Genomic DNA, 27178 nt, shown 5'->3' on the forward strand with positions numbered 1-27178 from the left:
CCTTTGCCAAGTGCAGTAAGTACAGTGTTAGTGGCAAATTCTGAGCTAACTGAACGCAGCATCACACCACGTGTCAGGGAATGTCTCTAGAAGGTGATACCGTGGAACAGCTACTGGAATTGCTTGGATAGACCTCTGCTGTTCAGCCCTCGAATGCTGCTCCGTTGTCTGTATAGACTCGATGTCTAAAAGTGATACATTTAAGTCCTCAGAGCTAAGCTGGGCTTCATGAAAAAAATACTTGACATTATTTATAGGCAATAAGTTGTTACCAGGCTGAGACCATCATCATGCACAAATTGATTTGAACATTGTAGGCAACTTGGCCACCGGTATTTTGGACTTTTTTTCCATTGAAGCTACAGCTGACATATATCAGTCATTGCAACGTGTTTACTCTAACTCAACGGTTGCTGCTGAACACGAATGTACATCATCTGGCACAATGGAACTGCATGCATTATATTGCAGATTTTGAAGATGGGTTTTCTTTTTTGTAATTGGCATTTGTCATTGTGTGTGAACCTATGGGCATGTTCATCCCTGCAGATAATCTCTTTTTGGCAAGGAAGAGAGTGGTTCCCAAGAAGGAGGCATTTGTGCGATCAAAATCGTAAGTGCCAAGCCATGGCGTCTCTTTACTGGCAGGTCTTTATTTTATATTTAAAAGTGCATCTTGTCTATATGTGTGTGTGTGTGTGTTTAGTTTGGATAATGGTAACAGTGTTCACTGCATTGCACTGGGATGCTGATGTTGGAGGTTCCATTACTGGTCATTGTGGCAACATGGATTTTCCAAGCAAGCCTGACTGCTGATGAGGCACTTGAGTGTCAAAACCGGTCCAGAGTTTGCTTGTTTTGAATCAACATCATCAACCATGATGATTATATACGGTGTAATGTTTTTAGTATGTCACCATTATTGGCCACGATCTGTCAAATGCTTAATGAAGGTGGTCCCCCCCAAGTTATACCACCGTCTCCCATGATCCTGCAATGTACTGACCACACCACCCCCTTGTGGCAGCTTTAACACACATGACTAATAGCACTGCCCCTATGTCGACAATGCTAAGTGGTGGATGAGTGTGCGTACGGACGTGTGAGTGATGTGCGTATGCTATACGTGGGATCTTGTGTGCACGTATGTGAGCAAGCCTGATTGTCAGATTGTGTGCATATGTGTACTTGTTTACACGTATGTGGAGCGGTAGTGCAGCATTTAGCTCACTGCGCTACTAACCTAGCGACCCGAGTTCAATTCCCGCTCACGGCCAACACCAGTGACATGTATCTGAACCGGTCGTGGGCCTCCCCTAGATCGACTCAGCCTAATATGAGTACCTCGTGCAATGTGTAATCATCAGCGCTCGGGAGACGAAGGCGGCTGGCCGGGTGTGGCGTTCGCCACCCAACCCCTCGCGTGCTGTGCCGGCCTTCATAGGTGCTCTCTAACAGCACTTACATGTATATATGTTGAACTTCTTACGCACCGTACGTAGCCAACCATGCTAATCGGAGGTGCGGGGAACACTCGCCCGAATAGTCTGTTAAGCCCGTACGGGGGATCTTTGTCTTTGCATTTACACATGTGCATGTACGTGTGTGCGCGTACGCATGCGTATGCGCACACACACAGGCTGTACGAGAAACTACCCGAGATCAGGAGGCGGCGAGAGGTGGAGAAGAAGCTTGCCGAGTACCAGTCTAACCGCCTCAAGGCCGACAACTTCCAAAGGGTGAGACGCTTCCCAACCAACCCCCTCTGCACATGGGGGGCATCTTTGCATTCAAGGGATCAGAGTGCATATACAGTGTGTACGGACACACTCCGTGCGAGTGCTTTGATTTGTATTCAATGATACGCAACTGTGAGGTCTGTGCCCCCACACTCGCACAAGCGTTTTGCATTGTTCATCGCCATTGGAGGTTCCACATTCCTGTGGCGAGGACCAGAATATTCCCGAGATAACCACTTTTGACTTCCCACTAAGGGGTACTCATTGCATCTCTCCTCGATGGATGATGGACCGAGCCAACTGCACAACCGACTTTTGAACATGCGACCCAATCGCAAATTGAGGTCCCTAACCTCGGCACTATCTGGCCAGGTAGTGTTTGTCCCAGGGAAAGACATGCCCCTGTCACGGGAATGTAGAATTTATTGTGCTGGCTAAAGGGGTAGGTACCAACAGAGATGAGCTCTACCCAAACTTATTTTTTGAATAGGGAGAGTCTTTTTACAGTCGAAGGTTTCATTTTGCTTTACATTCTAATCAAAGCTCAATCCTGCAGTAGAATGCCAAAGTTGTTTTTGATTACCATGTCTGCAAGATCTTATTCCCTGGCTGGCTGTTCCACCCCTATCCATCCTTTTCCTTCCACCTTCATAAACGTGCACTCGACATGTACAAGGAAGTACTTTTGAGAGCTCGTGTTCCTGCGTTTGTGTGTTGCAGAGAGTAACCAACAAATTGCTGGGTCGAAGCACAGCGTGGGAGTGACTCCAGCGCCTGTGGAGGAGCACGGTTCAAGGCAAACAACGTATGGGGGGCTTGTAAGCTTTGGGGGAGATTGGGGAAGCTCTAAGAGCAAAGCCGTAATCTCAAAGGAAGACATGTCGAAATTAAAAGTGCCTGAGTGTACCGAACGATTGTGGGCGCAACCAAAACTCCACTGATGATGCCGAGTCAGCGGTGGAAATACTACATTCCTATGGCCGAAGCCTGTCTCTTCACATTTCAACTACTATTGCCTTCAAATAAAGTGATACTCATTTTACCAACCATGAAGCCATGGCTGTCTTGAGTCAAGGAGGGTACAATATATATACGCACTACAATTTCACAGTTCCTGAGACCTGCGAATGGCATGGTTTTTGTTTTGTAAAATTATCAAAAAGTCCTGCCATTGGTATAATAATATGATAAATCAGACGCCTAACAACCTACACATATGCTTCTCATGAGCACAGTTGTTGACATTGTAGGTCGTGATTGTTTTAATTTCTATACAACTGAGAATATCAAAATTTTTTTTACACTTTTTACTCTGCTGTGTCCTTACATATTGTGGTGTGTAGCTGTGTGCAGTGCAAGAATACAATTCTAAATGTAAACACAATTAAACATAATAATGAGATCATTTTTATAAACTCAAACTTCATGATTTTGATAGTAACATAAAAATAGAGCAGACCATGGAATTGCAGTAATAGACGTCTCTCTTCACACAATATAATGGCTCTCAAAGTCGAATGCTTAAAAATTTCCAATTCTTTATGCAACAAATTATGCACTTTTACTCGGCTAAAGGAAATATTATTTAAACCAGAAACATGGTTGCCTTTTGTGCACATGTTTTCAATGGTGTTTTTGTTATTTTAATTTCAATTGAAATCAGTTGTCTCCATGCTCAGACAAGCATTGGGCAGTAGTCCTCTCCATTTACAGCTTTGAACCCATGGTGATATTCCACAGTCTTACGTCAGCCTCCCCCACAGCCCATCATCTACAGAGGAATAATGGATTGTGTTAAAACACAAGCTTGTGATCATTACTGCAGATGGAATAAAAGGATGTAATGACCGTGAACTTGACTGGAGCGTTTACATTATGAGACCTTTGCCAGTAACAAGATATAGTAATAGGTTTTACCCTTTTAACTGGTACAAAAACTGACACCTTTATTCAAGGCATCATGTTTGCAATAACCACAACACAAGCAGTCAAAATGCAAACAAAAGAGACAACTCTGATAATAATATGCACTGTACTTGAATTTGATTGGTCCACACCCGAGACGGCTTTTCTTAGAGCCTAGTCTCCACTGGTGTTGGACCAGATGACGCCAAAAGGCGTACTACGCCTTTTGGCGTCATCTGGTACTACGCCTTTTTGGCGTCATCTGGTCCAACACCAGTGGAGACTAGGCTCTAAGAAAAGCCATCTCGGGTGTGGACCAATAAAATTCAAGGACAGTGCATATTATTATCAGAGTTGTCTCTTTTGTTTGCATTTTGACTGCTTGTGTTGTGATTATTGCAAACATAATGCCTTGAATAAAGGTGTCAGTTTTTGTGCCAGTTAAAAGGGTAAAACCTATTACTATTGACTGGAGCGGTCGGTAAACAGTTTAAGCACTCCTTGCCAACGTACATCGCCTTCAGTCCACAGCCATCAACTTTAAACACTGAGCCGGACCCTAATGTGAGGAGTGGCTGCTGATGACCACCGTTATTCTTAGTCCGTGTCTGTTGAGCTGCCTATAGTGTGGTACGCATTCTATCAACCATGTAGGGATGATAAGCCAAACTTGGTCTGGATTTTAACTTGCAACCTTTCGACTGTGAATCTCTCACCATAATCACAGCACCACAGTCATCATAATGTTAACATGTTTGCTTCAGGTATACAAGCTGTTTTATCACGGGCTCGTCGCTCCTCCAGGTCTCTTGGGCTTAGGCGTAAGTTATGCCCATCCGTGCTCTATTTAAATAAATAATATTGTTGTATCCTAACTTATATCAAAGTTGAATCCGCAATACAAATTAATCTGGCACTGCTCATGTAACCTAAGCACTATCACCTAGTGTAAAAGGGTGTGTTGTTCACCATTGGTAGACCTGTCTTTTTCACAAAATCTGCATTGTCTTAATTCTACAATGTTCTATGTTTGTTGTGGCAGCCAATCTCTTTGTGTCAAATTTATATACGTGTATTTTTTTACAACTAAGTTTATGATGTGGCCAATGTGTTGTTGTGAATAAATGTGTTTCGTGTACATTTCATACTGTTGCTCTTTCATATCACCAGCATCACCCCATGTGTACAATTGCATTCGAGCAACGTGGCAAATGAGTTCACTGGATCACAGAGAATGTTGACACCTACAGTGAGGGAAAAAAGTATTTGATCCCCTGCTGATTTTGTACGTTTGCCCACTGACAAAGAAATGATCAGTCTATAATTTTAATTGTAGGTTTATTTGAACAGTGAGAGACAGAATAACAACAAAATCCAGAAAAACGCATGTCAAAAATGTCAAATTGATTTGCATTTTAATGAGTGAAATAAGTATTTGACCCCTCTGCAAAACATGACTTAGTACTTGGTGGCAAAACCCTTGTTGGCAATCACAGAGGTCAGACGTTTCTAGTAGTTGGCCACCAGGTTTGCACACATCTCAGGAGGGATTTTGTCCCACTCCTCTTTGTAGATCTCCAAGTCATTAAAGTTTCGAGACTGACGTTTGGCAACTCGAACCTTCAGCTCCCTCCAGATTTTCTATGGGATTAAGGTCTGGAGACTGGCTAGGTCACTCCAGGATCTTAATGTGCTCCTTCTTGAGCCACTCCTTTGTTGCCTTGGCCATGTGTTTTGGGTCATTGTCATGCTGGAATACCCATCCACGACCCATTTTCAATGCCCTGGCTGAGGGAAGGTTCTCACCCAAGATTTGACAGTACATGGCCCCGTCCACCGTCCCTTTGATGCGGTGAAGTTGTTCTGTCCCCTTAGCAGAAAAACACCCCCAAAGCATAATGTTTCCACCTCCATGTTTGATGGTGGGGATGGTGTTCTTGGGGTCATAGGCAGCATTCCTCCTCCTCCAAACACGGCGAGTTGAGTTGATGCCAAAGAGCTCCATTTGCGAATAATCGCACCAACTGTTGTCACCTTCTCACCAAGCTGCTTGGCAATGGTCTTGTAGCCCATTCCAGCCTTGTGTAGGCCTACAATCTTGTCCCTGACATCCTTGGAGAGCTGTTTGGTCTTGGCCATGGTGGAGAGTTTGGAATCTGATTGATTGATTGCTTCTGTGGACAGGTGTCTTTTATACAGGTAACCAGCTGAGATTAGGAGCACTCCCTTTAAGAGTGTGCTCCTAATCTCAGCTCGTTACCTGTATAAAAGACACCTTGGAGCCAAAAATCTTTCTGATTGAGAGGGGGTCAAATACTTATTTCCCTCATTAAAAAGCAAATCAATTTATAACATTTTTGACATGCGTTTTTCTGGATTTTGTTGTCATTCTGTCTCTCACTGTTCAAATAAACCTACCATTAAAATTATAGACTGATCATTTCTTTGTCAGTGGGCAAACGTACAAAATCAGCAGGGGATCAAATACTTTTTTCCCTCACTGTATAGAACACGATACTTTTGTATTCTCAATGGATCTCTTATTACCCAGAACCAAGCCAGCGACTCGGCGTTATTGCCGTTTAGGAAGCTGGTCTGAATTTAAAACTAAAATGTATATGTGCAATTATCAGCAACCAGGCTATGACTATCAACTCACCACTTGATATCCTGTGATTTAGATTCAGGATTCCAGCAGCGCGGGCCAAGTGCTTTGATACAGGCGTTAGCATGCGAACCCATCTGGTTACCAACCGTGACAGGTTTGATGTACATAGCCGTGCATGGTTTTGTGCTGTAGGCAAATTTGAGGTCTAGTGTTGTCAATCCATGCGCCTTTCATGGTGCAGTTGATTCAACAGAAGATACAATAAGCAGAGTATTTGCTGAATAAAGAAACATCCAAATGTCTAGATGTAGCACGCATGTAATCCGGCAACTGAGAAGGAGTGATCATGTGCATTAGATGCCTTTAAAGCCCTTTTAAGTAGGAGGCACTACAGTAATTTGTAAATCAATAAAAGCAGTTCCAACCATACATGCTCATATGTGTGGCTTTTTACCAGGAATAATTTTCATTAGTTTCCACAGCAATATTTATTCTTCACTTCAATCAACAAACTACTGAATATTGTACAAATCAGGTGTACATGACTGCAGAACAAGAAATTATTTCAACGATCACACAGCGCACATTTCGCACCGCGGTCGCCTGTTCAGTCGCCAACAACCGTCGGAGAATTTAACAGACGGATATAACCGCCGTGCACGTGTGCATGCTGAAAACTTCTTCGGCGCCGTACGTAGCCAATCGGAGCTTGCGTGCGGAGCGAGCGGTGGTGCGAGCGGCGGTGCGAGCGGCGGTGCGAGCGGCGGTGCGAGCGGCGGTGCGAGCGTCGACGTTGCGCTTAGGGGGCGGGCGACGCACGCCGGCGGGAGATGCGTGCCACTGCGTTGCGGAGCAGCGCGTCCCAGTCGTCGCCGCGGCGCATGGGGACGCTGCGCTGGGGGAGGCCGCGCAGCGCTGCGACCTCGGGGTGCTCCGGCTGGCGAAGGCCGACGCGCTCAACCACCTCCTGGAACTTGGCGGGCGAGGCCGTCGCAAGGCAGACCCTGTGCGCGCTGCGGCCCACGCACAAAGGCAAATATTTCCCCCGTCCATAATAAAAGGGGTTTTTTTTTCTGTCGTTAAACCCGCCACCACCCGACACGGCCAATTAGTAAGGTTTGTCACGTAAACAAAACGTGCCAATTCGTTACGAGTACAGCACACCGGTGTGTTGGAGAGCAAATCGACAATATACAACCTGAGTCCGACGTTTCGTCAGTAATTACAACTAGCTTACTCAGGCGGCAGCCAGATCTGTGGAGAAATCCTCCTGTTTCGTTCCTTAAATAGAGGGGTAAGTGTGATGACGTCACTTGTGAGCCCTTCCCGTGCCAAGTTAGAGGAGATTAATGAATGCACACAAATCGCAATGGGTACCTATTACCGGCTGGGTTATTCATATGCTAATCAACACAACATTGTGCACGCACATTGTTCCTGTAACTCCTGTAACCTCCCGCTTGTGTTGCACTAAAATAGCAGTACCTGTTACTGTCTGTTCACAGGTAATCCCCATTGGTGTTAGCTTCGTCAGAACTTTGGGGAAAAGTGCTGTGAGTGAGCACCTTTGAAGGCCGGTATGGCAAGCACACCACGCCCGACCGCATTTGTCTCGCCAATGGTGATGTTTACACACCGCACCAGGTACTCATCTAAAGCAGAGTCAACCTAGGGGAGGCGTAGAACCGGTTCAGATATTCCGTCAGCGATGTGGGTCATACGCAGAAATGATCTTGGGTCGTCAGGTTCGTAGCAACCGCCACACTATTGTGTGTGTACACTAATGTATGTGTACACTAATGTGTGTGTGTATGTGTACACTAATGTGTGTGTGTGTACACGTATGTGTACACACACACACACATTAGTGTACACACACTATTGTGTGTGTACACTAATGTATGTGTACACTAATGTGTGTATGTGTGTGTGTACACGTACACACACACAGACACACTAATGTGTGCTAAGTGGCCCGTTTTTAATCTCACATCATTACCATTATCATGAACCATTAGGTTAGATTCCGTGTCTCAAATGTGGATCGGCTCAGCCCATCATTACTCTTGAGGTCGATAAACTCAATAACACTTGGTGAAACGTCAGCAGTTGTTGGTCTTAAGGATAGACTGGCTCTTGCCATGGGAATGTGGCATTGTCACCAGTGGCTGAGGTTCACCAATGGACTCGGACAGAGATACTGACTTATGATCACCACTATCATATTGCCATTACACAATCGAAATAACACGTTACGCTCGACTGCGGTGGATTGTGCCAAATAGCAAACAGGCAAAGGTAAATTTCACCAAAATAATAAACTATAGCCTCCCTTTGTTTTTTTCGGTAAAGTCACAAAAAAAAACAAAGAGTAATTCCTGCAGTCACGAAAGCACCAAATCAAATAAAATATAGCTTCGGTCTATCGGTACATAGGTCTTGAAGGTTTCCACGTATTAGAATCACAGTGGGTGGTGGCGGTGACTCAACGACAGCGTGACTCCAATACGAGCACAGTGCGATTCTCACGACTCTAATCATTCCCGTGCGATTCTAATCCCGCACCTCCTCCGGCCGGCGCGGTTGCCTCCGTAAGGTGCGAGAGAAATTCCAACCTGCACACACACACAGGACGCCAGCCAGGGCGCTGCCAAAAAATGTCACGCAACAAAAAAAACGCGAAGCGCAAAATGGGAAGTCGACTTGTTTTTCTGAGAAAGAGCCGTTCGCATTGGAAAGGGCCCCCGGGGGGGGGGGGGGGTGGAGGGGAGGGGGACGCTCTCACCCGGGCGGCGTCGGCCGGCTGTAGTGCAAGGCAACTGCGACAGCGGAATGGGGGCACAGCAGGTAGGCGTTCTCCTGCCAGCATCGCTGCATGGCGCCCGAGATGTCGGCGTCGCTCAAGGCACTCGAGGAGAGCGCCTCCCGCATCTGCCCGTGGCCCCCGTGCCATGCGAGGGTAGGGCCGTGTTAGCTCCGACAAGTCGGACCGGAGGTGGAGGCTAGCGGGTTCGTCAGCCAGTTTTCGTGACCAAATGTTATTCATGGCAAAGGGTTTTTTTTTTGGGGGTTAGATCGCGTAAATATAAATGTGTCGTGAACCCACCACCACCACCCAGACAAAGCCAGTTAGTAAGGTTTGTCACGTAAACAAAACGCGCCATTTAGTTACTACTTCAGCACATCGGTGTGTTGGAGAGTAAACCCACAACATTTACAATTTGAGAACGACGTTTCGATTGAAACAACAACAACGAGCTTTGGAACCTCCTTTGCCAGAAACAAAATATGATAATTTATTTTTTACCCTTTTATCTGGCAACACAACTGACACTTTCTTTACAGGGAGTCATGTTTGCATTCACCACAATACCTGCGGTCGGAAAGCAGGTGTCAGTTTTGTCGCCAGATAAAATGGTAAAAAAAACAATTAACAACGAGCTTCAGAGGGCAATTTGCCAGAATGAGCGTGCGTTGGATGTAGCACTCAGTGTTGGCTTAGTGCTCGGTGTTGGTTGGCTTGGTTGGTTTAGTCCAGGGTTAGGAAGAGGTTTTGAATTCATCTTCTTTGGTTCTTTCGGTAAAGTCACGTAGAATGAGAATAAAATAATACATTGATAAAATAAAATAACACAATAATATTCTAGACTCCAGCGCTGTCCTACCAGACAATCTCGTCCCTTCACCTGATGAAGGCCGCTTGTGTTGTGGCCGAAACGTCGTGACAATATTATTGTTATTTTATTTTATCAATTTATTATTTTATTCTCATTCTACGTGACTTTACCGAAAGAACCAAAGAAGATGAATCCTTGCAGTCACGAAAGCTTTAAATCGAAGGTTTTGAATTGTCGTGCAGCTGAGGCGTGTGTGTCCACATCTTGCTCTGTAGAGCTGTGTGTGTGTGTGTGCACCGTGCTCTGTAGAGGTGTGTGTGTGTGTACACCGTGCCCTGTAGAGGTGTGTGTGTGTGTGTACACCGTGCCCTGTAGAGGTGTGTGTGTACACCGTGCCCTGTAGAGGTGTGTGTGTGTACACCGTGCCCTGTAGAGGTGTGTGTGTGTGCACCGTGCTCTGTAGAGATGTGTGTGTGTGTGTACACCGTGCCCTGTAGAGGTGTGTGTGTGTGCACCGTACTCTGTAGAGGTGTGTGTGTACACCGTGCCCTGTAGAGGTGTGTGTGTGTGTGTACACCGTGCTCTGTAGAGATGTGTGTGTACACCGTGCCCTGTAGAGGTGTGTGTGTGTGCACCGTGCTCTGTAGAGCTGTGTGTGTGTGCACCGTGCTCTGTAGAGCTGTGTGTGTGTGTACACCGTGCCCTGTAGAGCTGTGTGTGTGTACACTGTGCTCTGTAGAGGTGTGTGTGTGTGCACCGTGCTCTGTAGAGCTGTGTGTGTGTGTACACCGTGCCCTGTAGAGATGTGTGTGTGTGTGCACCGTGCTCTGTAGAGCTGTGTGTGTGTGTACACTGTGCTCTGTAGAGGTATGTGTGTGTGCACCGTGCTCTGTAGAGCTGTGTGTGTGTGTACACCGTGCCCTGTAGAGGTGTGTGTGTGTGTGTGCACCGTGCTCTGTAGAGCTGTGTGTGTGTACACCGTGCTCTGTAGAGATGTGTGTGTGTGTGCACCGTGCTCTGTAGAGCTGTGTGTGTGTACACCGTGCTCTGTAGAGCTGTGTGTGTGTGTGCACCGTGCTCTGTAGAGCTGTGTGTGTGTGTACACCGTGCTCTGTAGAGTTGTGTGTGTGCGTGTGTACACCGTGCTCTGTAGAGGTGTGTGTGTGTACACCGTGCTCTGTAGAGCTGTGTGTGTGTACACCGTGCCCTGTAGAGGTGTGTGTGTGTGTACACCGTGCTCTGTAGAGATGCGTGTGTGTGTACACCGTGCTCTGTAGAGCTGTGTGTGTGTGTGTGCACCGTGCTCTGTAGAGCTGTGTGTGTGTGTGCACCGTGCTCTGTAGAGATGTGTGTGTGTGTGTGTGCACCGTGCTCTGTAGAGCTGTGTGTGTGTGTGTGTACACCGTGCTCTGTAGAGGTGTGTGTGTGTGTACACCGTGCTCTGTAGAGCTGTGTGTGTGTGCACCGTGCTCTGTAGAGCTGTGTGTGTGTGTGCACCGTGCTCTGTAGAGCTGTGTGTGTGCACCGTGCTCTGTAGAGGTGTGTGTGTGTGCACCGTGCTCTGTAGAGCTGTGTGTGTGTGTGTACACCGTGCTCTGTAGAGATGTGTGTGTGCACACCTTACTCTGCAGGGTCGCGGGGAGGTTGGCCTGGCCAGATTCATAGAAGCGTGTCATGACGTCTCGGACCAGGGCCGTGTCGGCGTCAGAGCACAGGTGGAACACGCGCTCCATGTTGTAGGGAACCTGCAGTGCGCACGTGGGTCACAGACACACACCAGGGTTTAACACACACACGAGTCTAACACACACACACACCAGGGTTTAACACACACACCAGGGTTTAACACACACACACACCAGGGTTTAACACACACACCAGGGTTTAACACACACACACACACACCAGGGTTTAACACACACACCACGGTTTAACACACACACACCAGGGTTTAACACACACACACCAGGGTTTAACACACACACCACGGTTTAACACACACACCAGGGTTTAACACACACACATACCAGGGTTTAACACACACACACCAGGGTTTAACACACACACCAGGGTTTAACATACACACACGAGAGTCTAACACACACACACCAGGGTTTAACACACACACACCAGGGTTTAACACACACACACACACCAGGGTTTAACACACACACACCAGGGTTTAACACACACACACACCAGGGTTTAACACACACACACTAGGGTTTAACACACACACACCAGGGTTTAACACACACACCAGGGTTTAACACACACAAGAGTCTAACACACACACACCAGGGTTTAACACACACACGAGAGCCTAACACACACACACCAGGGTTTAACACACACACGAGAGTCTAACACACACACCAGGGTTTAACACACACACGAGAGTCTAACGCACACACACACCAGGGTTTAACACACACACACGAGAGTCTAACACACACACACACCAGGGTTTAACACACACAAGAGTCTAATACACACACACCAGGGTTTAACACACACACGAGAGTCTAACACACACAGACACACACACCAGGGTTTAACACACACACACCAGGGTTTAACACACACACACACCAGGGTTTAACACACACACCAGGGTTTAACACACACACGAGAGTCTAACACACACACACCAGGTTTTAACACACACACGAGAGTCTAACATACACACACACACGAGAGTCTAACACACACACGAGAGTCTAACACACACACCAGGGTTTAAGACACACACGAGAGTCTAACACACACACGAGAGTCTAACACATACACGAGAGTCTAACACACACACCAGGGTTTAACACACACACGAGAGTCTAACACACACGGTCATAGGACCTCCTTTGCCAGTACCTAAATATGATAAGGGGTTTTCCCCTTTTTTCTGGCAACAAAACGGGCGTTAAGTTGTTAAAACACTAAACTTAAACCTTTTGCAAGGAATCATGTCTGCATTAACCACAATGCTTGTGGTCAGAATGCAAACAAAAAACATACTCTGATAATACAGTAAAACCTTGGATTGCGAGTAACTTGATCTGCGAGTGTTTTGCAAGACGAGCAATTTTTAAAAATAAATATTAATTTAATAAACGAGCGAGGTCTTGCAATACGAGTAGTAGTACGCATACGCTTTGTCTGCTGAGCGTCACGTGATCACAACTGATATACGAGTGCTTTGATATACGAGTGCTTTGGATTACAAACACGTTTCCGGAACGAATTATGCTCGCAATCCAAGGTTTTACTGTATATGCATTGTCTTTGAAACTGATTGGTCCACACCAGAGACAGCTTTCTTTCGAGCCTAGTCTCACAAGGTGTTCGACCAGAAGACGCCACAAGGTGTTCGACCAGAGGACATCTGTGCTCCCAGGTGTATGCTGCCCACCTTCACCAACCTGCATCGATCAGCGTGAAGTCAAATAATTCTCCCGGAACCACACGGCGTGGGGAGGCCCTCATCCGGCAGCGGTTTGACAAGAGGGTTTGTGTACTGTGCACAGATAGCTATGCTGTGACTAGCCGGGTGCGGTTGTGCACGGTGGCAAGATGTTAACTACCTCGCCTGGTACACAGGAGGTCGTGGGTTCGGTCCCGACCCTGACGCCTGCTGCTGTATATTTGGAGTTTGCGTCTCTCTCCCCGTGGTCGCGTGGATTTTTCTCCGGGTCCTCCCGTTCCCCCCCCCCCCCCACATTCAGAATCAACATTACGCGTTTAGAGTGTTTTGCTTCTATAAATTTCCACGCGGTAAGCCACTTCGTCGAGCAAGCATTTGTGACGGCCAGGCCGCTTCTGAAAAAGAGCCACATAGCTCAGTGGGCCTTACCTGGTAAAAAAACTAAAATAGTTGTATAGTTTAGTTTCAGTTGAAGCTACGCTGCCGCTAGCCGGCTGTGGTTTGTGCACAGACGGGCGACGGCACGCGAGGGACGCGACCTGGATGTCGATGGCGGAGGCCAGCGAGGGCTTCACGGCGCCGTCCACGCTGAAGTCTCCGCTCCGCAGGGCGCGATGGACGACGTCGTTCTGGTTGACGGCGCACAGCAGCCGGATCGGCAGCCCCATCCACCTCGCGACGCACCCGGCTGTGACGCCGGGCGGCAGGGTTCTGCTGGAGTCTCAGCCCAATGCTCCGCCACTTTTTCTTTGCGCAAATCCCGCAGCCCTCCCTCCGTGCCCTTGTTCACGAGCGACTAGCGACACGGCTCGTTGCCGGGACGGGAAATGTGGTGCCAAACAGCAATGCTCTCGTGGAAAATCAATCGTTAATTAATTAGCAGTGGCGGAAGGAGCGGTGGTCGCCGCTGCCGTTATTGCGCTGCGGTGTGAACTCGGCGACCCGAGTTCGATTTCCTGGCCACGGCTCTGACATTCGTGGTGAGTGATATCAGAGCCAGTCCTTGCCCTCCCACCGCTTCAGCACCCTGCACGAAGAGTGCTCACGAAATCCCCATAACCAACCAGCATGGCATGGAGAGGCCTTCACCCGATTGTTTGGCCGGAATTTATTTACTTTGTTAAAACAGTTGGATGGTTAGCGATGGTGCATGCGGTGCCACCTACCCACCCACCCATCCTTGTTGTGTTCGTACTGTTTGTTGTTGTAGCGTTCTTACCCGCCCCGACTGGACAACCGTGAAAAAGAGCTTCATCGCTCATCAGATTCCTCCAGCATTAATAAATATTCTCATTCCGACTCTGATTCCTCCCTCGCGTGCCCCCCTCGACTCACCAGCGGCGTTGCCCGCCGCCCCCGTGGGCACCACGACTTCCACGGTGGGCATCTCCTCCTCCACCTCGGCGCCGCCGCCGCCGCCGCCGCCATCCGTGCAGCGGAAGTACGCGTAGAAGTGGTGAGCGACCTGCACCAGCACGCGGCCCCAGTTGATGGAGTTGATGCTGATGACGCCGTGGCGCGACGTGAACTCGGAGTCGGCGAACAGCCTGCGGATGGGTTCGTCCAGATCGTCCGACGAGCCTTCCACTGGGGGATTGGGGGGGGGGGGAACACACACGTGGGTGGTCATCACGGCGGTCACAACGACGGCAACCAATCCTTCGTCTTGATCGCGTCACTGCTGTGCCAGAAGGAGGCTCCAGGGAGCCCCGCGAGAGGCGGATGACGCTCAAGATCGGTTTGCCGACTGACACGGACGGCCTCGTACGGCCGGACACGGGGTTGCCAGGAAGAGCTCCGTCACTGGCCCCTTCGCTCACTCAGCAGAGGGGTTGCGACGGGCCCCCTAGGGTCCGCTTGGAGACCTCGGGTGCTCGAGTTTCTGTGTCTGTGGCTCCTGCCCCGCGTGTCTATCTACCCCATCAGATAAGAGAGAGAGAGAGAGGACTTTACACATCCTTTGTATTTTGTCAAAGGAATGCCTTTAGCGTACGATGAATACGAAATAAAATCGAAATAATGTATAAGTGATGAATTCTACTCAACGACAGGCAGATCTAATAGGGAAAATAGCGTGAAAAACTAAATGTATGCCGTTGGTGGTAGTGGTGGTGCAGACGGGGTGGGGATGGTTGAGTTGTGTTTGTATGTGTCTGGGTGATGTTTACCTTTCTTGTACTACTATCATGGTTTTTTTTTATTGTTTGTAGTTGTATCGTTCTTACCCGCCCCTACTGGACATCTGTGAAAAAGAGCTTTATAGCTCATCGGATTCCTTCTCCAGCCCAAATAAATATTCCGATTCTGATGACGCTCCCCGTGGTTGCTATCGTCGACATTGGCGACCCTCGTGCGCGCGTTTCGCGTCGCCGGGGAACGTCGGGGGGGGACGTCGGCGACCGGGGGAGGGGCTCACCTGTGAACACGTGCACGTTCTCCTCCATCGCCGTGGTCATGTGCAGCTCCTGCACGCGGCTGCAGCGTCCGGCGGGCAGCAGCACCACCACGTCGGCGCGCTTCGCCCCTCGCAAGCTGGCGATCGCCGAGCCGCCCGTGTCTCCCGAGGTCCCTGCCGTGAGCCGGGGGAAGCGCGCGCACCCACACACCGGTGCCGGATCATCGTATTAGCAACAGCTACAACACGTGTAGTAGCTACAACACGTGTAGTAGCTACAACACGTGTAGTAGCTACAACACATGCAGTAGCTACACGTGCAGTAGCTACACGTGCAGTAGCTACACGTGCAGTAGCTACACGTGCAGTAGCTACACGTGCAGTAGCTACATATGTAGTAGTAGTAGCTACGGGCCCCGCACTTTCAAGGGCCCCGCGCTAAATGCTTTCAAGCTATCAATTCCGGTTCAGTGATTCTGCACTTGCTCTATCACTACAGTACTATACCGCCTTCAACTTTTATGAACGACTGGGTGTTTAATGTTAGCGATTTATCATATTATCTGGCTGTATAGCAATTTAAAACGTAAAATTACTTTACTATGCAAGTAAAAAAATTTGTGTTTTAATATTTATGGGGGTTTTATTTATTTATGGCCCCCTTTATAACATATGCTACAGGCCCCGCACTAGCTTCATCCGGCACTGCCGCACACCGCGGCTGCTCTTGTTACCACCAGCTCTTCACTGCTTACTATAAGATACCGATCATCGCAATAGGTTTTTCGACTGCCGCTCGGTGAGGCACTCACTCTCGTAGAGAGAGAGAGCGAGCGACTCACAGGGTGGCTAGGAAGCACGCATGCAGGAGGGAAGGCATCAGGCGGGCAGTGAACCGATGCCAACATTTGCCGAAGCTCTGTGATCCTCTACACGTTAAGGTGTTATCGGCCAATAATTGAGTTGTTGACACGTTGGAGGAAACCTGAGCATGCGGAGAAGCCCCACGCATGCAAAGGGGAAACACTCTATTGTATCCATAATAGAGTTTATTTTCAATTAGATCGCGTAAATATATAAATGTGCCGTTAAACCCGCGTACGTGTTAAACTCTATTGTATACAGGCGGAATAGGAGGAGTCCACATTTTGATGTATCGCCTTCTCCTGGCGAGCAGGGTGTGACACCTCGAGGCCCACGCGAAGGGAGTTTTTTTTTGGTACGCTCCACCAAACCCTCGCCTACACAGTGTGCTGGATTACTGACGTACATGGCCCTCTCGACGAAACACCAGACACTTTAGATATTTGAAAATAATTCCCGTAAGATTAAAGCACAAGGTACAGAGGCATTTTTGACCAACACACTTTGATGCTGAATCATTAAATTAAAAAAAACCCACAAAGGTTAAAATCAACGCAGCATCTTCTAATGACCCGACTGAACACATAGGCACTCACCCACTACGATGGTGACATGCTTGTCCTCCTTCTGCAGGAAGTAGAGGATGAACTGTGCCAGGCAGCACATGGCCAGGTCCTTGAAGGCCATGGTGGGGCCGTGGAAGAGCTCGAGGACGTTGAGGCCATCCCTGAGCCTTTTGAAGGTCACCACCTCACTGTGGGCAAACCGGCTGAGGGCCCGCTCGATCAGAGCTGCGTGCCGTCACAGGAGAAGCGACGGCAGCACGGTGACTAGAGTGTTGCGTCCATTTCAAAGCGAAGACGTCACCCATAACAAAGGGTTTTTTTTTGTAGGTTAGATCGTGTGAGTATAAATGTGTCATTAACCCGCCACCACCCGACAAAGACAACCAGTAAGGTCTGTCACGTAAATAAAACAATTTGAGTAATCAAATTGTAAATGTTGTGGATTTACTCTGCAACACACCGGTGGGCTGCAGTAGTGACTAATTGGCACGTTTTATTTACGTGACTAACCTTACTAATTGGCTGTGGTGGGTTAACGACACATTTATACTAATGCAATCTAAACCAAACTACCTTAATTATGAATATTGGTCGCGAAAGCCTACGTGTTAATGACGTTATCATTTGGTACCATTTCTCTCTTCACTCTGCCTTCGTAAAAAAAATCGCTTATAGCGCCATGGCATTTGTGAGTGCATCTTGCCGATCACGTCGAACAACCCTTTAGCATTTGTTTAACAGGCCGCACTCTTGCTGATGAGATTTAGAAAAAATCGAAACCTGTCAGGCGTTTTACTTGATTTAACAAATGCTGCAGGAAAAACATCGATCGGAGTGGCCCATTTGTCTAACTTAATACATTTGATTTAATTTTAGGAACCGTGCAGATGCTTTCCTTACATATCAAAAAGTAGTCATGTTTTATGTGGCTGGGTAGCATTGTGGTGGGGGTACTAATAATTGGATGGTCGTGAGTTAAATTCCCGATGGGGTGGTAGAATCATTCTACCATCCCTTTTGAGTTAATGAAATTCGTATCAATTTGTGGGAAGTCAACAGAGGTTATCACACGACAAGAGAGACTAGTCCTGGTCATAGGAATATGGAATGTCCAGCTATGGCTCAGTGCTGCCAACCGAAACGAATCGTGACAATTCATCAAAGAGTGGAATGGGCCGAATTGTTCCATCCCGTGTGCTGAACGCCCCTTAGAGAAGAGACCAAGCAGAGTGTGGGGGAGAGGGTGGAGATGGGGGGGTACCTCCCAGCTCCTGCACAGGGATCTCGTCTGGGGAGATGTAGAGGGAGCAGATGTTCTGCACGAGCTGCGGGTAGGAGAGGGCCCGCCACTGCCGCAGTGTGTCGGCAGACACCCGCGGGACCTCCTCCGGCATGAAGAGGCCCCCGTCCACCGCGTAGCCCGAGAACAGCGCCTCTCGGAACGAGCTGCCAGCTGCTGCCCCCCGCGTGCTCACGTACTTCATCTGTCGCAGTCGTTCGTTCGTCAATTCGTTCACTCGCTCACAGCTTCATTCGCTCATTCGCTGATCGCAAGTGGCCACCGCGCCCATCGAGACGCGTTCGCGTGCCGGTGGTGGTTTTCAGTGACACGGGGCATTCACTCTGACTGGCCACCAGGTGGTGATCAATTTACTCAAAATGTTGGGGATAAGCCACGGCAGGGCCCTCTGTTTCACTGAATATTTGAATATGGCGCGACCAGCAGCCATAGACATGCGAGGAGGTATACTGGATGTGGTGTGTCGGATTGGGGAAATATTTTTCCGGGTCGCTGACCTGGACAGACCCCTAGCCGAAATTAATCCGCGGATAGGCATGTGACGAAATCACACAAAATGCATTTGATCTCATCAGATCTCAGAAGCTAAGCTTCTGAGCCCGGAGAGTTCCTGGATGTGAGATCAACATGCATAAAGACAAGTGTTGCTGTCGGCTGCTGCGGGGCTGTGTGGTAGACAGCAGAGGCCGGTGTAGCAAAATCCTTCGTTGCATCGTACTACGCTCCCTGCTGCTTTCACTAACCCGCAGTGACCGGTTGAAGTATGGTGAAGCAACTCCCACGACCCAACACGACTTGGAGAGGTGCTCATCTATCAGCGGTTCGACAGGACACGTGCGTGTTGGGAGAGAGCTGTAACTCTGATCTGGATGTTAACTCGCGAATTGAGATCACGGGCCCAATGTTGTGCCCGCTGAGCTACAGTGTCTCATGATTCCATAATTTTAAATACGTGTCTCGCTTTCTTGGTGTTCAAATACATATTGGACCAGTGATAACTCCTCATTCCCATTGTGGGGACAATGGGAATGATATCCTACATATCCTACAAATCGGTACTTTATCAACATTTGAGAGATGATTGGCGGTGTTGAACCCTAACTGAGGTTGAGCTAGCAGGCTTTCCAGACTCTGGCGCGGGTGAAATGTTAAACGTTACAACTCGATTATTTACAGGTTTTCTTGAAATGCACAGTACAGTAAAATTTTCCGTGTTGGTATGAATTTGGAGAGGCCCTAGAGTTTGTATCGGTCTTCTCACTCTTATAATGCTTGTCAGTTAGAAACTGGGTATGGCATGCTGATGAGTCTAAATGAAGGCAAAATGCCTCTGTGTCTCCCATGCTGCAGAATGCCTCGGCGCATGTATGGAAAGCGATGTTGGCCAAATGTCCGAGAAAGTAGGAATCAGCAAATATGAATAATCACACCAATAAATTATGATACATTTGTTAGCTCTGTGCAAGCGATTTTAGTGTGAAGCTTACGGTTCCAAGTGGCAATTATTGCGAGTGTCTGCTGAAAATAAGAGTCGCACGTACGTCATTATTAAATCCAACTTTGTGCTGGGTCCATAAAACGTTGCAATAAACTGAGTCGAAGCAGCAAAGAAAGGGCTTGGTGCTTGGTCCAGACTGCCTCGCTTGCCTAAGACCCCACATATAATAAGAGTCATGACACGCATGACTTACAAACATTGTCCTTTAACCATGCCTTTCACTCTCCGAATGAATGGAACGTGGTTACTTGGCATACCCACCCTGCGACCTCCCGGCCTCTGGGCAGTGACAGCTCTTAAGATGTGTGGGCCACGTGGTTGCCGGGAGAGAAGTGCCGAACGGGGGTGGCACATTGGCTAGGATGGTGCGTGACGGCAGGCGGGAGTCCTGGCGCTCTCCCTGCCCACGCGAGCACAGGGCAGTGTTTGTCTGTGTTCACGGCCCTGGCCCAGCAGCCCAGTTTTTTTGTTAAATCCAGGACGACTTCTTCACAATTCTGGATAATCGCCGGATGAAGCTGGTTGTAATCACCAGCGAAACGTCAGCTGGTCACGGGGTCAATAGGTCGGGCGGCCTACCAGACAGCTGGCCACTCGGCCGGCCGTATGGTTGGTGAAGTCGGCGCTGTCAATGTTGCTCTATGGGTCCTTAAGTCAGCTGGTAGGTCAGGAGGTCACTGACTAGGTCACTAGGTTAAGCTGGTAGGTTAGCAGGTCACTGGATAGGTCAAGGTCGTACATCCTTGCCAGGTTGATATGTGACTGCCTGAACAAACACTCATGGGGATGATGTGCCAACTCACAGGCCCTGTCAGAGACGTTCCAGGCATGTGAATAAAATAACACATTTTAATTCTCACAGCTGAAATAAGCCTTATTAGTAAAAATAAAATGTTTTTTGTGCATTAATTGGCGACTGTGCTAGGACCATCAACACAATTGCATTCGACTCAAATATTTTGTGTCTATGTATAGGTTTGTATGATTATTAATCACTGTATACCTACTATAATCACCCAAGAATGTCTGTCCTTAACGCTCGTGCCGTCACTCCACATCGACCAGCCCCCCTAATTAATATTCATGAGCAGGTAACGTCCTCCAAATGGACACCCCCCCCCCCCCATTATTACTACCTACTATAGTGAGCCAATAATGTCTGTGTGTAACGCTCGTGAGGTTACTCCACGTCGACCAGTCACCCTCATTAATAATCATGAAAAGATTACGTCCTCCACATGGACCCCTCCCTCAGGTGACGTCACTCCACATGGAGCACCCTCCCCCCTCATTTATGAGCAGGTGACGTCACTCCACATCGAACAGCCCCCCCTCATTAGCCCCCCTCATTATTAATCATTATAAGGTGACGTCCTCCAAACGGACACCCCCCCCCCATTCATAATAATTAGCGGCTGACGTCACTCCACATGGGGGGGGCGGGGCGCCCCCTCCCCCCTCCTCGGCGTCAACTCACAACCCTCATTACAAAGGCAGAACCCTCACGTCATCACGTGATCTCCGTAACGCTATTGAGACATCAAAGCAAAACGGACGTCATGATGAACAAGGGATTATAACCTTCAAATGAAATAGGTCTGTGTCACCGCGCCCTTACAATTTACACACGCATTGATGCAATGAATATCACGTCGCGGTCTGCTTTTCGCTTGAAAGATTCAGATTTACTGCAATACACCCGTCCTTGGACGGGCAAAAAGCTAGTATGTAGTGTTTTCTGTAAATGAATTCGTAATTGGGCTGTGACCAGTCTAAAAATAATCTTCCCAAGCCGACTCACGCTACAGAGAATGCATTATTGAACCCTTATATTTGTGCAAAATTTTCGATTTCTTATGTGCCATGGTTACTTTGCTCTGACTTCTGTTTACTTCATTTCTGTACTCGATTTGCTTTGATTTTGTCATTTTGGTGAACCCCCTTAGGTCAAACTTGCGAATGAGACTCGTCCTGGTCTCTTGAGTTCTCAGCTGGTTCAACAAAGTAAACTTGACTTGACGTGAGAACCTGGTTTAACACGTAGTCGTAGTAGGCTTTCGCGAATAATATTATCCATACTACAGGGTTTTTTTTGGGTTAGATCACGTAAACATAAATGTGTCGTTAAACCCGCCACCACCTGACACAGCGAATGATTAAGGTTTGTCACATAAACAGAACGTGCCAGTTCGTTACTAGTACAGTACATCCACAACATTTACAATCTGAGTACGACGTTTCGCCAGTAATTACAACTAGCATCATCAGACGACACCTAGATTTGTGGAGAAATCCTCCTGTTCCTCCAGTTCCGGCTAAGATACTGGGTACGAACCCAGAGCTCGGGAAATTATTGGTGCCAACTCACCGTCTGGCTCCCTTCCAGCTTGTCTGTGGCTCCTCGGCGATTGTGAGATGCAATTTGCATGAACGACGCTGTATACAACTAGACATTATAATAATTGGTATTATCATATACGTACACGCTTTACAATCACCATTTCTATGACTAGTGTGCCATCAGAGCCACATTGTGATGCAAGTAACTGGTCTTTGGTCAGCAAAGCCTGAAATCATGACGAGTAGCCCTGGAAGATTATACCGCAAAACTGCCGTACATGTGGCTGTTGTTGCAGGAAACACATTCAGTGATTTTGGCCTCCGTAACTTCCATTGCTTAGCATTATAGCCGTGGCGGTGCTTTATTAAACTGGTGATGCCATTTAAACAGGAATTCCCTTTGAAAAACTACAATGCACTTATTTATTCCCTGGGAATACGTAATCGTTCCTATACAATATGTATAAAATAAAATATTTTGGTTATCGTGTTTACTATTAGTGCGGCAGGGATGAGTGGCGCAGTGATTAGCAGCGTGAACGATGAACCCAGAAACGCGAGTTCGATTCCCATCCACAATTTAACATCGGTGGCGAGTGGTATCTGACTCGGTCCTGGCCACCCTCACCTCCGCCACCTCCTCTTCCACCTCTTCACCAACCCGCACGATGAAGTATGGTCAAACAAACCTCACGAGGGACACTATGAGGGCATGGCCTTCTTCGTCCAGCAGACGACTGGCAGAGGGCCCCCACGTGATTGAACTATTATGGTTCAACGCTTGTAAAACGTGAAATTGTGCAAACATTCCAGAAACATGTTGGCATCAATTTCTTTAAATGCCTGCGGGTAAAGCTGCCGAGTACCCGTGTGAATTTCGCCTTTGTGCGAAGCCTGAGGTGGCATCACACGCGCGGTTTCCTCTTTCGGAAAGTGGCACCTTTGTGCAAAAAAAACATCTGGTGCAAAAATCGCACGGCTTCCTCCTGCACCACCACCAGGTCACGATTTCACCTCGAATGCACAGCCAGTGCTGGCTTAAATGCCAGTCATATATACAGTACACACACACATTCACCTCATCCAGTGAACCACGAATGCCGTTACAGAACCTTAGCATGACTGGCTGCCCTACGCTTCTCGATGTTATAGGAACGTGGAGCCTGTAAGTTGACATTTCCCTGGATCCTGCTGGTCTCGGGGCAGTTGTCAGCGAGGGTAGTCAGAGACCCTCCCCCCTCCAGCCCCCGATCCTGCACTGAGCCCTTGCGGAATAAACCGCCTGCGTGCCCACTCCGTACCGTCGGGATTCGTTCGGGATTTTCGACGTCTTCGGTGCAGAGAAGGGACCTTTGCTCCGGCTAAAAAGGCGTCGTCGACCTCTGAACAGCCGCCTACGTCGCTTATTATTACTCTTCTTCTACCACACTGTACTCCCCTCTCTCTCACCCTCCCTCTCTCTGCTCCTCACCCGGCAGCAGTCGAGTGGCCCGGCCACGCACCCCACCCCCGCCCCTGTTGTGACCCAGCCTCTCCCTTCTCTCTCCCACGCTGCCAACCAACACCCCCGTTCAAAACATTCTCCCACACACGCCACACCAGCCCGCCGTCTGCCTCCATCCCCCCTCTACTCCTAGCCACCCAGCAATCAGTCGGCATCCACAAGGGGGTCGTGGCGGCGGCGTAAGCCCTCCCCAATTGATGATCATGTCCACTCTAAATTTAAACCTCAGCGCGAAATGGACATGGCATGGCTTAATCCCACGGGGTCAGTACGCCGTGGCTAGCAAGTGCTTTGGGAGGACTTCAGTGGGAGCCGCTGTAAGTGTAAGGCAGGTCGTTCATCACTCATTTTCAGAGGGGAGGGCCACTTTCGCCGTTAAGACGTCAGTTTGAGGGCCGCCAACACATTTGAAACCATTGGGGTTTTACAGCAGCACGATGATGACGATAATGGGAGGTGTTGTCACTCTTTGTGTACTGTCAGGGGCCCGCAGGTCAGGGGCCGCACTAAAGGCCACGAGGGGCCTTGCAGTGAAGATCAACGCTGTCGTAAAGTCTTGATCACTGGAGTTGAAAACCAGAATTACCGGGCTAAATTCGTGGGTAAGGATTAGACCAATTTCACGGGGGTAGATTAGCACACAGCTGTGAGTGGGTGAACATGTGGGTACCACCACCTCGTACAACTTATTTTTGCCTTGTCGTGTCTCAAGGACGGAAACGACAGATTCTGAGTTAGGTTTTCCTCGGCCAACACCCGACACTATTCGCGACACAGTGAGTGCAGCCCTGCTTACTGAACACTGGAGCAGTGCTCACGCCTCGATTGGTGGACTGTAGCCAGTGATGGTAATTCCACATTCCTGTGGCAGTCACCATGGGAATTTGTGAAGAGGCAATGAGGAACTTAAACACGTTTTTTCTATCTACGTGACTTTACCCGAAAGAACCATAGAATACTTATTAAGTGGAAATAGCATTTAAGTACTGTATATACAAAGAAGTATGGACTCAACTAAGCACAACTCAACCTGAAGTGTCATTTGTAATTGTACTTTCCTGGCCGACTTACTCTCCATGGAATGTATTATTTAGCATTGAATTTGTTTGTGAAATATTTTCGATATCTCGTGTGAGTTTATTTTTTACCGAATTCGAATTGCTCCGTTGCTGTGCTTTGTTTTGATTTTGTCATTTTGGCGATCCTCCCTTAGGTCACGCCTGCAAATGAGGCTATCCTCTGGGTCTCTTGTGTTCTCAGCTGGCAAAACTAAATATAACTTGAACTTAAATATCCTTCAGATTAATCCACCTTGATTCGAATGCCCGCGAATTCCCCCATCCACGTGTGCCAAAGATCGCCGAAGAAACCCTCGGGGTGGGGCTGCAGAGGAGGGGTGGGAGGGAAGGTTGTAGGAGGAGTCACCGCAACTGGGGGGCGGGGGCAATCTACAGGGCGGGGCTAAATAGTGGATGAGGCGGGGATTGAGAAGGGGCCGTCCATAAATTACGTCACGCGCCTAGGGGGGGTCAGACATTTGTGACGTTAGGTAAAGTCACGTAGGTAAAAAATAAAATAACTTTACCCAATAGAACCAAAGAGTATGGATCCTAGCAGTCACGAAAGCTTTAAATCTAGAATTTGTGACGTTGTGTGACGATGTGTGACGAGGGGGGAGGGGGGGGTTTGAGAAATGTGACGTCACATCAAAATGCGCAACTTTAAGTAAATATTGATTGAATATAATTGTTATAACAACACTAATTTTGATCAATTTTCATTATTAACTATTTGATTGTTTAAATTTACTAAGGCCACCTTTTATTTATTCCATGAAGGAGCATTTTGCTTCTCCATAGGAGAATGGAGAAGCATACATTTTCTACATTTTTTGAATGATTGTTATTAAACATTTTGATTCTAATGATTCGACCAGGGCTTTCCATTCTGTGGAATGAATATGTGATTCTACTACAAAGTTTTAAGTATTTTTTTATAGTTATAATTACTTTTAATGTCATAATTATAAGATAATTTCAATATAATATTCTGAACATCTGCAGTTTTAGTTAGACGTTGAATATTTTCAAGTAAATTTTATGCTAAATTTCAGCTTTCCAACGCCTCCTTTTTAATAAATGTTTTCTCCTACAACATCAGAGTGCAGCGCCACATTAAATACGCACTACAATGACAATAGTTTAAAGTGATTTGAAGCATGTTTTATTTTCAAAATGGAAATATGGTTTTGGGGGGGGGGGGTCAGAGCTTTGTGACGTCATAATTGAGGGGGGGTCTGACTTTTTGTGACGCCGTGTGACGAGGGGGGGTGGTCAAAATCGGCCAAAATCGCGTGACGTCATTTATGGACGGCCCCAAAGGAGGAGTCACCGCGATTAGAGGGGCGGGGCTAATGTAAGGGGCGGGGTTAAGTGGTTGAAGGGGGTGGTGCTTGAGGAGTTGTGGGAAGTCTGGTGGGCGGGACGAAGAACCTCAGGGGATTACAAGGAGCGAGCTCAGTGTCAGGGGCGGGGCTCAGTGTCAGGGGGTGGGGGCTCAGTGTCAGGGGCGGGTTTCAGTGCAAGGGGCGGGGCTTGGTATTAAAGGGCGGGGCTCAGTTTCAGGGGGTGGGGTTCAGTGTCAGGGGCGGGACTAAGTGTCAGGGGTGGGGCTCAGCTGTGCATAAGGGCGGGGCCGTAGGTGAGGGGGTGGGGTCCGCGTGTGCCGGGCAGGGCACGTTGGGGCCACGTGACGAGGCGGTCCAACATGGCGACTGTAGCGGAGCGCTGAGTGGACTGACGAGGTTCCCCCTCACCTGTCACTGCTGACGCTGTCTCCCCCTCTCCTCCTCGTCTCTCGTGCCCGGACTCCTCTCTTCTGCTCGTCCACCTCGTCTCCCTACGCCTCTTGCGCGGTGCAGGCGCCGACTATGGCGCGATGGTGCCCGGTGGCGAAGGAGAAACACGGAGTCGGTGAGTTTGGGGGATGGCGGGGAGAGGAGGTAGAGAGGGACGAGTAGAAGGGCACGGCCGGGAGGTGCAGGGCTGGCAGGGGCATGGGGGGTCACAGGGGCATGGGGGGTCACAGGGGCATGGGGGGTCACATGGACATGGGGGGTCACAGGGGCATGGGGGGTCACAGGGGCATGGGGAGTCACAGGGGCATGGGGGGTCACAGGGGCATGGGGGGTCACAGGGGCATGGGGGGTCACAGGGGCATGGGGGGTCACAGGGGCATGGGGGGGTCACAGGGGCATGGGGGGTCACAGGGGCATGGGGGTCACAGGGGCATGGGGTCACAGGGGCATGGGGGGTCACAGGGACATGGGGGTCACAGGGGCATGGGGGGTCACAGGGGCATGGGGGGTCACGGGCATGGGGGGTCACAGGGTGGGCAGGGCAGAGGAGAGCGTGGTGATGGA

General features: G+C 48.6%; 3 protein-coding genes across 13 annotated transcripts in view; 2 read left to right on the forward strand and 1 right to left on the reverse strand.

The window, feature by feature from the left end:
- LOC116940451 (uncharacterized) overlaps positions 1-4787 on the forward strand; it is a 29363-nt gene extending 24576 nt beyond the window's left edge. For all 8 annotated transcript variants that reach the window (XM_076065944.1, XM_032950296.2, XM_076065947.1 and 5 more), the window contains 3 exons: positions 550-613; positions 1640-1739; positions 2460-4787. In XM_076065944.1, coding sequence (XP_075922059.1) covers positions 550-613; positions 1640-1739; positions 2460-2504 — 209 coding nt within the window. In that variant the 3' untranslated portion in view covers positions 2505-4787. The remainder of the gene's footprint in view (positions 1-549; positions 614-1639; positions 1740-2459) is intronic.
- A 178-nt stretch (positions 4788-4965) lies between these two features.
- On the reverse strand, positions 4966-23746 carry THNSL2 (threonine synthase like 2). Of its 3 annotated transcripts, none has more exons than XM_032950290.2 (9): positions 23555-23745; positions 18377-18599; positions 17146-17340; positions 15707-15859; positions 14626-14877; positions 13830-13978; positions 11489-11614; positions 9038-9183; positions 6962-7265 (listed from the first exon to the last, which is right to left on the reverse strand). In XM_032950290.2, the coding sequence occupies exons 2-9, from the start codon at positions 18597-18599 to the stop codon at positions 7052-7054; spliced, it is 1458 nt and encodes a 485-aa protein (XP_032806181.2). In that variant the 5' UTR covers positions 23555-23745; the 3' UTR covers positions 6962-7051. The 3 variants fall into 3 exon arrangements, with proteins under 3 accessions (XP_032806180.2, XP_032806181.2, XP_075922063.1); XM_076065948.1 differs by having other exon boundaries at positions 7103-7265; positions 11494-11614; XM_032950289.2 differs by lacking the exon at positions 9038-9183 and having other exon boundaries at positions 4966-7265; positions 11494-11614; positions 23555-23746.
- Positions 23747-26455: 2709 nt separating this feature from the next.
- Positions 26456-27178, forward strand: part of LOC116940448 (dedicator of cytokinesis protein 1-like) — a 337619-nt gene continuing 336896 nt past the window's right edge. Inside the window, exon 1 of one of the 2 annotated variants that reach the window (XM_032950283.2) lies at positions 26456-26729. In XM_032950283.2, the coding sequence (XP_032806174.1) occupies positions 26687-26729 (43 nt within the window). In that variant the 5' untranslated portion in view covers positions 26456-26686. The remainder of the gene's footprint in view (positions 26730-27178) is intronic. The other variant, XM_076065949.1, reaches the window with a different exon arrangement.

The sequence above is a fragment of the Petromyzon marinus genome, chromosome 9, assembly GCF_048934315.1.
Source record: "Petromyzon marinus isolate PM22_M1 ecotype Great Lakes invasive population chromosome 9, UKy_Petmar_22M1.pri1.0, whole genome shotgun sequence".
Taxonomy (NCBI): Eukaryota; Metazoa; Chordata; class Hyperoartia; order Petromyzontiformes; family Petromyzontidae; genus Petromyzon; species Petromyzon marinus.

What these genes read in the sequence shown, in the direction of transcription:
- THNSL2 (XM_032950289.2), bottom strand. Translation starts at nt 18,599, where the DNA reads ATGAAGTACGTGAGCACGCGGGGGGCAGCAGCTGGCAGCTCGTTCCGA. An exon ending in GCATGTCACCATCGTAGTGG is followed by an intron (nt 15,860 to 17,145) that starts GTGAGTGCCTAT and finishes GGCTCACGGCAG; the next exon opens with GGACCTCGGGAGACACGGGC. An exon ending in GAACGTGCACGTGTTCACAG is followed by an intron (nt 14,878 to 15,706) that starts GTGAGCCCCTCC and finishes CCAATCCCCCAG; the next exon opens with TGGAAGGCTCGTCGGACGAT.